A 10,918-nucleotide genomic window follows, 5' to 3' on the forward strand; every position below is an offset into this window, starting at 1 on the left:
CGGAAAGTTGCACATGACCTTTAACCACATCCTCTCCTGAAAACAAATTTACTAGTATATAAACTAAATAAGCAAGTTAAATCTAATTAATTAAATCCAAATGTATATTGTTATTAGTTCACGACTGTTTAGTGTTTTGATTCATCGTTAATTGTATAAAATCCGAACTATTTCCTTAAAATTTTCTCCGCCTTCATCACAGTATCATAACATGTATCATAATCACTTACATGCGTATACGGGCCTCCGTGTCCGAGTGGGTAAGACAGCCGACTTTGAATCACTTGTCTGTAGCTACTTGAGGTCGGAAACCTCGTTAAGTGTGTAAAATTCCTTCACATGAGGATGTCATCAAGCTAACTTACGGAAGGTCGGTGGTTCTATCGAGATCCTCTTTATCTGCAAGAATGTCCCAGGGGTGTGTGTGGGGGGCGGGGGGCATATTGTCTTCCTCAACCAACAAAAGTCTGTAAATTGCAATATAAACTAAAATTGTGTCGGAGTTACCACCACCACCATCATCATCATCATCATCATTTTTTTCAGAATGCCTAAAAAAAATACATCCATACCAAAAGGGGGAAAACTGTGAATTACGACAGCTCCCAGCTTGAAAAGGCTGTTCGAGCTCATCAGGAAGGCATGTCAGTCCGTCAAGCTGCTGCAATGTTTAGTGTCCCGAGATCAACTCTTGGGGACAGAGTAAGTGGACGCTTCGAGGTTAATGTTCAACGTGGGGGCGACCGCCTTGTATACCAGCAGATATTGAAAATAAAATAGTGGATAGTGTAAAGATGGCAGCAAGGCGTGGTATAGGGGTGACGCGAAAACAGGTATTAATGCGAACGAGTGTTCTCTGTAAAAGGTTGCGTATTGGTTCAGGGTATCCGAATTTTGTGGCTGGGAAAGATTGGTGGGAGGGGGTTAGAAGAAGGCACCCTGACCTCACTATCAGAAAACCAGAAAAGTTATCATCTACAAGGGCGCGTATGATGAACAGAGAGGTCATTGGACGTTATTTCAATGATTTGGGCACCATTATTGAGGAGCTTAATTTGCTAGACAAACCCCAAAATGTGTGGAATTGCGACGAAATGGGGAAAAGTTTCGAGCACGACCCTGTTCGAGTTGTTAGCCAGAAAGGTGTTAATTGCGTTACTCGGACAAGCTCTAGGTCAACCAATATAACAGTAATGGCGTGTGTCAACGCCAACGGGAAACGGTTACCACCCATGTTCGTTGTTAAAGGAAAGTCGTCAAAGTCTCTGCATGGCTTCAATACAGAGAATGCTCCCGCTGGCTCAAGGTGGTTCTACCAAAAGAATGGCTGGATGGATGACCAGATTGGAGAGCACTGGTTTCTGGATGTTTTCTTGAAATGTTGCGGCCCAGACAGGCCACAACTCCTTATACTTGATGGGCACTCGTCTCATGAAACTCTCGCCTTCTTGCAATGTGCAATGGAGAACATCCACTTGCTAGCGCTACCACCCCATACTACACATTACTTACAGCCGCTTGACCGGGCCGTGTTTGGCCCCCTTAACAGGGAATACAACAAAGCATGCTCATCTTTTCTACAAGAAAATGCTTTACACCAGATTAATAAAGGGACTTTTCCGTCACTGTTTAAAGTGGCATGGGACAGTGCAGTGGTTCAAGCGAACATCAAGAGTGGTTTCCGTGCTTGTGGCATTTTCCCCTTCAACCGTAATGCAATCCCCGATTCAGCTTTTGCACCAAGTGAACCTACCAATGTTCCCATACCGGAAGCAGAAGTCAACTTACATGATTCTTTGAAAGGTGGAAGCATTCTGGCAGTTGCCGACGGTCTGGTAAACCAAACAGGAAAAAATGAGGTCAGTTTGGATCATTTCTTATCTGTCACTTTGGATTTTTAAGTTCAGTATAAAATCAATATAACTTGTTCTTTTTTGACTAATATTCATTTTGTAAAAGCAGACAACAAACATGAATATGACTGAAAGAAATACAATCAAGCATAATCCCAGGGCCCTCTCTACACTTTGGGGGATTGGGGCCGGGGCCCTTGGAGGGGGGAATTTCGCGTCGTTTTCAAGGGAGGGGGGAATTCATTCTGGAGATATGACATCTGAACATAACCCCTTAAATTAAGGTCAATTGAGTATTACAGATATCAAACTAATGTGAATATATCTGAAGTATTGTACAGAACATAATCTATTGAAAACAGGCAACTTTTATTTTCTTTTATTAAATCAATTAGGTGACATCCAATCGAGGTTCACATGTCGTCATTAACGGAAGCACTAGCAGTATCCACGGACATTGTCTCAGCAGCAGCCGGAGCAGTGCTTCCCTTCGTCATATCTACCTGATTGTGCATGTCTGGCCCTGATGAAACAGCGGTGTCCGTGACAGTAGTTTGTTTTTTGAGAGCATGCTGCTTAAAAAGCAAATCTATTTTTGCGCATTTCGCCCCAGTTGCATCTGTGATCTTTTTACTGTATGATGTACATTATGCAACATTTTTTTTCAAAGGGAAGTAACTTTGCATACACGCACCCGGGGAACTGAAAAACGAGCGTATTATACGGATCAGTAAAACCAGGGGTTCCACTAGACCTGAAAACCAAAGAGTCCCGGGACCCTTGGGTCCAAATTTTGAAGGGTCCCTTTTCAAAATACAAGAGTCCTGCCCCAACACATCGATACAATTGACTATATTTTCTTATAAAGTAATACTACGTAATTAATAGCTACTACAACCAAGAACATGTTACAGTATAATAACAATTTCTGTTACAGGTCATATAATCTCATATTGTAAATAAATTTTTATCAAAATTCATTTTAATTTGATGAGGTTTTTCTTCAATATTTTTGTTTGTTAGCAGAAAAGTGCTAAAACACTCTGTAAAAATGTATCCAAAAACGTACTATCCGGATACTGGTACACTTCTGGAATGTCGTCTGAAATGTTGTTTTTTGCCAGTTACTTGGTCCACTAAGGTAAACCAGAGATAGTTCCTCAAATAATGATGCTACTTTTCATTAAAAATTGCATTGAAAGTCAAGTTTTTAAGTGAATTTTGGAAAAATTGCATATGTCATCGGGTGTAATTAGAATCGTGAATGGACATTCTGTACTTATTTTTACTTTCCAAATTCATTTAAATTTGTGGATTTTCTCGTTGAAGTTAAGGTACAATCATTAAACAATGATCTAATTTAAAGTTTGCATGAAGAAATCTTGCAGGACACTTTTCACATGCTCGGTAATCAGCTGGTCGCTTAATTACGATAATTTAATAATTGGCGCCTTTTTTGACAGTATGCAGGCTCAATACGGGTAACGCTTTATCAATGAATTAATGTTAACACTTCATTGATTCTCATTACCTATGTGCACTCGCCGTGACGTAACTTGCTGATAAAGAAAAATCAGCGTGGCATGCCCACAGGATAAAGGGCGGGAATTTAGCAGAAGATCAAAGGCAGGAAGGAGGGCATGACCGCGAGTGTTTACTTTGAATACACGTGTTTATCGTGGACATAGTTTTACTTTGGGAAATGACTGATAAGAGGAAGGATTATCAAAGGAAAATGTCTCCGGGTCCCGAGTGACTCACAGGCAATTATCATGGTCCTTTGAGCGTCTTTTGAAAATCTCCCGGACCCGGGCTCCTAAGACTATCGGGTATCGATTTTTTTCTTGATTTTTTTTTCTTTCGAGGGGGAATTTTTCTATACTTGGGGGGAAAGAAACATACTATTTCGAGGGGGGAATGGGGCCGAATTTCGGCCCCAAAAATCGGCAAACGAGGGCCCTGAATCCATAAGTTATATTCTGTGTATAGATTTTTGTGACCATAACAAATTAATCAGAATAGTTTTCAAAATTGTTTAAAATGCCTGAAATAAAAACGCAAAAGCAATTGTGATTACAAAAATGATTTGTCTTTCACAGGGCAGCCATGACGAAGTTACATCGTCAATTACCGAAAAGCCGAGGACACATGTTGTTGAAGGTTTGCCTGACACAGGAATATTTGAACCAGTGGTGTTACAAGACAGCAGCTATTCTTTGACAGGTTCTGTTCTTGACATTACCCAGCAAACAATTGACGTCGGATTGACGTTGGTTAGACGTCGAAATCCGACGTTGGATAGACGTTGGTTTTTGGTTGTATATGAAAATTGTTTAGACGTCAGAATCCGACGTCAATCCAACGTCAGATACAGACGAATATCCAACCAATTTCCAACATAAATCCAACGCGTTTCCGACGAATATCCAACCAATTTCCAACTTGTTACCAACGTAAATCCAACCAGTTTCCAACGTAAATCCAACCAGTTTCCAACATAAAACCAACCAGTTTCCAACGTAAATCCAACCTATTTCCAACGAACAGCTATACTTTCAACCCACTCCAGGGGTTCAAACCAACCATTAGAAAATGGTCAGTATCAAGAACAGAACACTGAATTATTTTTAAACAATGGTTTTATTTAGACAATTTGTGAAACAGAAACAAATATATACAGGTGAAACTATTTTAAGGCTCATTTAGTACATCTAAAAATGCAACACTTAATTGGACTTTAGTCAGTAACTTTTTAACGTGATAATTAATAGATATATAAACTACACTTACTTGACTGTTTTTTGTTGTTGTTGTTTTTTTTATGAAGGTAAGGTTTATAAACATTTTTACAATACTACTATATAAAATTCGAATATACATGTACAAGGAAAGTATGAAAGAAATCGAAGGTAAAAACGTTGCTCTTTAGATGTACTGAGCATATAAAATATAACCGTGACATATACAATTTTTACATACCTAAGGAGCAATCATTATTTTTATTTTGTCATGCCTTTGGAATTTATTGCTCTTAATACTTAAAATTTGTTAAAGTAAAAGTAGATCCCATGCAGGTGCAATTCTACATGTACATACATAATTATCTTGACAATCAGGACTATATAAACCGACTGTACATGCACACACGAACTGCATGCAGTCTTGTCAAATATCACAAAAATGTGAAACAAAACAAGAAGTTTCAAAATAAACATGTTTCGAATTCAACTGTACAAAGAATGGAATAATGAACACAAGCTTATCAAAGTTGTAGCTAAGCTGAGGGTTGAAAATGAAATATCAAATGTTCATAAAGCAAAAATAAAACAAGTAAGACAATCAAAGTACTGATAAGAATTCACGAAATTTTACCAATGCAACATAAAGACACCGAATGTTAATACTGGTAAGATTAATACTTTGATGCAAAATTTATAGACCTATATACATTTAAATATAAAGCCAGTCTAGAGTTGGAGCTCTATGAAAATTTGTCTATTTTCATCACATTACTATCAGATTTCCTGGATATAAAGCAGAAACTTGCAAGAAAAATTGCCAACATTAATTTTACTGTAAAACACTTCTTGGTCAAAATATATGTGCTTGAAACTGTATTTGCCCTCGCCTATTAATACTGTTTTCTCAACTCTTGGGTCCACTAATATAATCAGAAAATGTATCATACATATACCTAGACAATTTAATATAAGATGTACTGCAAACAAAAAATACTTTATACATTTTTTTCAAAGTCACATTAAACATATCTCAATAAAAAGTTATCACTCAAAACGAAAAACAGAACTCGTCATCAAGATGCAAACTATATAAATACAGCGCCATAAATACAGCCGACAAAACAGGACAATTATTTTGAAAACATTAGAAATTCAATTTAAATTTTCTTCATATTTTTTTTTTCTTTTTCTTTTGTTGAATACAGAGCTATCATAAGTACTTTGGTACAAACTATGAACCCACTTATTTACGCAATGATTTATGTACATAAAAATCTTATAATTATTGATTAGCTTGCCAGTTTGCAACAATTAAAAGTTGAAATTGCCAGATGATAGTTTTAACTACATATGTATATATATTTATGACTGGATGAAAATTGAACAAATTTTAAGCAATATATATGCAACTTAGTAAACAAAAATTTGATCCCTAAATTTCTAACAACTATATACAGACATATATGAACTATTGGCCACTTTAAATGAACCTGGATTTATCTGCAGAATCTGGAAAAGCTAATTCTTATGTTTCACTAAATATTTTGTGCAACTTTTAATAGCTGTTCACATTCTCTACCTTAAATTTAAAATGGTCAACGGATTAATAATTATACTAACAAACAGCGCGCTTGACTATTCGAAGCATTGATTGAAGAATGGGGTCAAAATATTTCCACGGATATTCAGACAAAAGAAATAAATAGATTAGACGAACAATGTTCCTGTATTTCTTTGATTTCGATAAGTCTTGCACTAAATGGCAATGTATGAGCTAATTTCAAAGTCCAAAAAGGGCCATAATTCAGTCAAAATAGTTATGTACTCCTGCCTACAGATGGAAATCATAATGATAAACAAGTGTTCAAAGTTTAAAAGCCATATGTCAAATAGTTTTAACAAAACATGGACTTGTATGAAAACAGAACCAATTTAAGTCCAAAAAGGGCCAAAATTCAGCCAAAATAGAGGACAGAGTTATGTACTCTTTCTTACAGACAGACACTATTATACTAAACAAGTGATAAAAGTTTCGAAGCCATATGTCAAACACTTTACAAAAAATATGAACTGGTACGAAAAACTTAACCATGATTTCTAAGTCAAAAGGGGCCATAATTCAGCCAAAAACCTTGATGGAGTTATGTGCTCTTGCCTATAACTGGCCATGATGATGGTAAACAAGTGTTGAAAGTTTCAAAGCTTTATCTCAAAAGACTTTGTCAAAATGTGGACTGGTACGAAAAACTTAACCAAGGTGTGACGCCGTGGTGAGTAGAATAGCTCTACTTATTCTTTGAATAGTCGAGCTAAAAATGAACAAGCAGTAAAAATATGTAATGTATTGCCTGAATATTTTCATTTAAATATTCCTGAACTGACAAAGTTCTTAAGTAGTGCACATAAAAACTTAATTCGGTTCTATTTTTACATTAATATATATATATACATTCAAGTAACAAAACTGAACAACAATGAATTTGTAATTTCACAGTAACAAGTCATTACTAGATATATTTGGATAAAAGCTCTAAGTAAGTTCTTGTTTGTTTCCTGTTTAACACCATTCTTCAACAGTCAGTTATGTAATGGCAGCAAGGGCAGTTAACCTAACCAGTGTTCCTGGATTCTGTACCAGTTTAAACCTGTTCCCCGCAAGTAACTGACAACTTCCACATGAATTTTCAGAGGCAGAGGAGGAAGATTGATTTCAGACACAGTGTCTTTTATCGAATTGTCATGGATAACATGTCCTGCTCGAGATCAAACTCACGACCTTGCAATCTGTAAACCAACGCTCTCCCTAATAGCAAAGCGGACGGGCAAATACGTTTATATATAATCAAGCTTGTGTGGGTTTCCTAGACATCGATAAAATATTACAATGAAAAATGAGGATGTTTTACATAAGACGTTCTGTTAGTCAAAAAGCTATTCGAAAGAATTCACAGAATCAATATAAAGACATAAATATCTCCTGAAATGTCTCTACAGTAGGTTTAAATTGGCGTTTTCAGCAACACCTCCACAAGACGCCTGCTTGACAAGTTGATCTAAATGAATTTAAACATGAAAGAAAGAGTTATCATCCATATCATGATCAGCTTGTTCTCTGGTTTGATTCAACACTTGACCCTTCCAGTACCGCCACGTCTGTCTGGAGCATACTTCAGGCAACCTGCCACGGCTACATTTACATCCTGCTCAGTGGTTGCGAACGTCTTCATAGCACTTGCTAAAAGTAGAATACAGAAAATATTTAAGTTATATCAAAACAATTTATAACATTGGTGTTATAAATAAAATAATGTCAAGAAAACTGTTAATATTTTATGTTATATACAAATAAACAAAGTAACCCTCTGGGCAATATTACAGTACATGTGCAGGCACCAAAGTATGTTGCTTCTTTATAGAACAGAATTGCACACCTTTGAGCAAGGTTTCCACTCAAATCGTCAAAGACAAGTGAATAAAAATTTAATCACTTTGCAAGGAATGTCCTATACACAAGTTTCTTCAAAATTAACTTTACCTTGTACAACTTTAATCAATCCAGTTTTTTCAAAAGCCATCTTCTGACGATTGCCTTTCATGTTGAATTTCGACATCAATTCATTAGACATCAGTCTATAAAAAAATGAAGGAATGAAAATTATAACTTCCATACTACAGTTAACGTGATTTTTCTTTTAAAATTGAATAACATCATCTTAATGGAAAAAAAGTTATTTCGAGTTATATTCGCTAACAGCTACCTTACAAACAAAAACTTAACAGAATTCGGTTGCAATGCTTCCTGCTTTTCAACAACTGTTACATTATTAAAACATGTTAAGATAAACACTAAATGACTTTGTTTACGCAAAAAAAATAAAAATAAAAAATATCAAATGAATAAGCTGAAACTTACTTCTCAAGAATACGTTTAACATTGTCTTTAACATTAATTCCTCCGACCAATGATAGTTTCTGTATCTGAAATAAAGACATTAATAAATAATAATAATATGTTGGCAAATCACCTTTGTATGTATACCAGTTGTGAAAAGGAAAATTCCAACCTTTCTTAAGATATATCAAAGATAAAAAAATTTATCATGAAAATGCAGCTAAGACAATTACATCATTTGTTTTTGGTGGATCAATAATTAAGTATAGTGCCCGCTTCAAGTAATAATACCTGCTTCTGCTTATCTGGCTAGATTGCAAGATCTGTTTTTATTAATTTCTTCATATTTTTAGTACGGTTTGTATGAATAGTTAAAATTATAGTAATTTGTACCAAATGTCTTCTCTCCTCTGGACTTCTTATCGAGTTTTCCAGAACCGAGAAGTCATCAAGTGTCTGAGACTGGGAAATAAGGTCATCATCATCTCCAGCTTCATTTTGTCGACGCCTGCCTTTTAAGTCAGAGATATCGTTTCTCATCTCAGCCAACAAATGTAGAACTTTTTTCTGGAATTCTGAAATTCAAAGTAACTCTCGTTAACAGTTTTCAATAAAACAATTAAACATTACAATAAACCGTAAAAGATATTCAACTTTCTTCAGTTAATTTTTGTAAATGCTAAGCTAAAACTATATTCCAGAACTAAAAACCCGGAAAGGGAACTAAAATTTAATTAATAATTTTAACTATTTAGCCGTTGGTATCATAACCTATACACTTACTTGCTTCAGACATCGGAAATGCCTCTCTCTTCTCATTTGCGGCTGTTGCTTGACGGCTACTGTGTGTTGGTGTAGAGCTCAGCAAATGGCTGTCTCTAGGCTGCAGTGCACCTTGCCTGTATGATCAAGACCACTAGATGATGCTACATACCAGATATCAAAGCCCAAGAACATGAAGATTTGTTTCCTTTCGGTTGCCATACCAATCAGAGTTCTAAACGGAATTCAATTCTTTGAATATTTTTAAGAAGACCATCCAAGGAACATCCCTGTCAAGTTTAATCAAAATTGGCCTGGCAGTTTAGTAGGAGATGTTGTTTAAAGAAAAATGTTGACGGATGACGGACAATCACTGACCACTATCGCTCACCAGCTCAGCTGGAAAAAAAGAAACTATATAATTCACTTTTTTCGATATGCTTGTATTTATTAGAAGTTGGAAGTCTGAATCAAAGAAAATGTTATAACACCACTCCTTTTACAAATTATTGATCCATTTGTGCTATATGTCCAGTCTATATATAGCAAATGCTTTTCTGGCTAATAACTAAACATTGGTTTTGATATCATGTAATCAAACTCTTATTGAACGGTCTGCATGCCAGAAGTAAAACCCTTTTGACCTCGTGTGCAATTGTTTTATCCATTAACCTGGAGTGTACATGTATATTGATATATCCAGGATGCATTTCGTTTGACACCGATTATTTTTACGACAAAAATTATCATTTTTAAATTATGAGTAAACGTGCTTATTCATTATCACTATCTTTAAAATCTTGCCCCTCATCAATGTGGGTTCGAGCCTCACTCGAGGCGTTGAATTCTTTATGTGAGGAAGCTATCCAGCTGGCTTACGGAAGGTTGGTGGTTCTACCCAGGTTCCCGCCCGTGATGAAATAATGCACGGAGGGGCACCTGGAGTCTTCCTCCACCATTAAAGCTGGAAAGTCGCCATATGACCTATACCTGTGTCGGTGCGACGTTAAACCCAACCAAAAACCCCCTTTAGAATCATTCAAAAAAGACACTAAATGATTTTTAAATACGGAAGGGATATCCGTAATGCTACATTTAACTATCCATAGTAAGTAAATCCTTTTCAAGTTTTAGTATAATGTCTGCCGATAAATTAAGACATATGTATTAAAGACACCATTGCCTGCTGGGCTGGTGGTCTGGTGGTTACACGCTTGTCTGCCAATTTTGAGGTCTGAGGTTCGAATCCCGGTCCAGGCTATGGAAATTTGAAATTTCTGATGCTATTGGGTGTCTCCCACTTAACTTAGAGGCATGTACTGGTTCTTCCCAGGAAAGATGGCTTTGCGTGTATCGGTGCTATACACCGGGCACGTTAAAGAACCAGACTGTCTATTCGAGAAGAGCTAGGCTAAGTTAGTCGGACAGGCCTGTATCTAAAATGATTTCTCTCTATCTGTTCTGAGGGCTTTATCTCACTTTTTACCTCTGGTCAGATCGCTCTGTGTCTGTACTATTACAGGATGAATTTCGCGCCCTGTGTGGCTGCGTTTGCTATATGTAAAGCGCCTTTGAACGTGTTTATAATGAAAAGGGCGCTGTATAAGTCTGGTGTAATAATGATAAATAATAATAACTAGAGATGCTTTTGAGAAAAGCGCATGTCTCCC

At 36.3% G+C, this 10,918-nt stretch overlaps 2 protein-coding genes across 2 annotated transcripts; one reads left to right on the forward strand and one right to left on the reverse strand.

Moving 5' to 3' along the window:
• The first annotated feature begins 559 nt into the window (after positions 1-559).
• On the forward strand, positions 560-4,293 carry LOC123532438 (uncharacterized). Its single transcript, XM_045313866.2, has 2 exons — positions 560-1,859; positions 3,953-4,293. Exons 1-2 carry the CDS (start codon positions 795-797, stop codon positions 4,253-4,255), a joined length of 1,368 nt encoding a protein of 455 aa, XP_045169801.2. The 5' UTR covers positions 560-794; the 3' UTR covers positions 4,256-4,293.
• A 173-nt stretch (positions 4,294-4,466) lies between these two features.
• LOC128550310 (uncharacterized) lies at positions 4,467-9,401 on the reverse strand. The gene is made up of 5 exons (XM_053529122.1): positions 9,270-9,401; positions 8,880-9,061; positions 8,508-8,572; positions 8,130-8,224; positions 4,467-7,829 (listed from the first exon to the last, which is right to left on the reverse strand). Exons 1-5 carry the CDS (start codon positions 9,280-9,282, stop codon positions 7,717-7,719), a joined length of 468 nt encoding a protein of 155 aa, XP_053385097.1. The 5' UTR covers positions 9,283-9,401; the 3' UTR covers positions 4,467-7,716.
• Positions 9,402-10,918: the final 1,517 nt, after the last annotated feature.

The sequence above is a fragment of the Mercenaria mercenaria genome, chromosome 17 (assembly GCF_021730395.1).
Source record: "Mercenaria mercenaria strain notata chromosome 17, MADL_Memer_1, whole genome shotgun sequence".
NCBI lineage: Eukaryota > Metazoa > Mollusca > Bivalvia > Venerida > Veneridae > Mercenaria > Mercenaria mercenaria.

Excerpts from the sequence above, each read along its gene's own strand:
- LOC128550310 (XM_053529122.1), bottom strand. Across the intron at positions 8,573-8,879 it reads CAGAGGAGAGAAGACATTTG|ATACAGAAACTATCATTGGT; the intron begins GTACAAATTACT and ends TCTTTATTTCAG. Across the intron at positions 7,830-8,129 it reads ATTGATTAAAGTTGTACAAG|CAAGTGCTATGAAGACGTTC; the intron begins GTAAAGTTAATT and ends TTCTACTTTTAG.
- LOC123532438 (XM_045313866.2), top strand. The coding sequence starts at position 795 with ATGGCAGCAAGGCGTGGTATAGGGGTGACGCGAAAACAGGTATTAATG. Across the intron at positions 1,860-3,952 it reads ACCAAACAGGAAAAAATGAG|GGCAGCCATGACGAAGTTAC; the intron begins GTCAGTTTGGAT and ends TGTCTTTCACAG.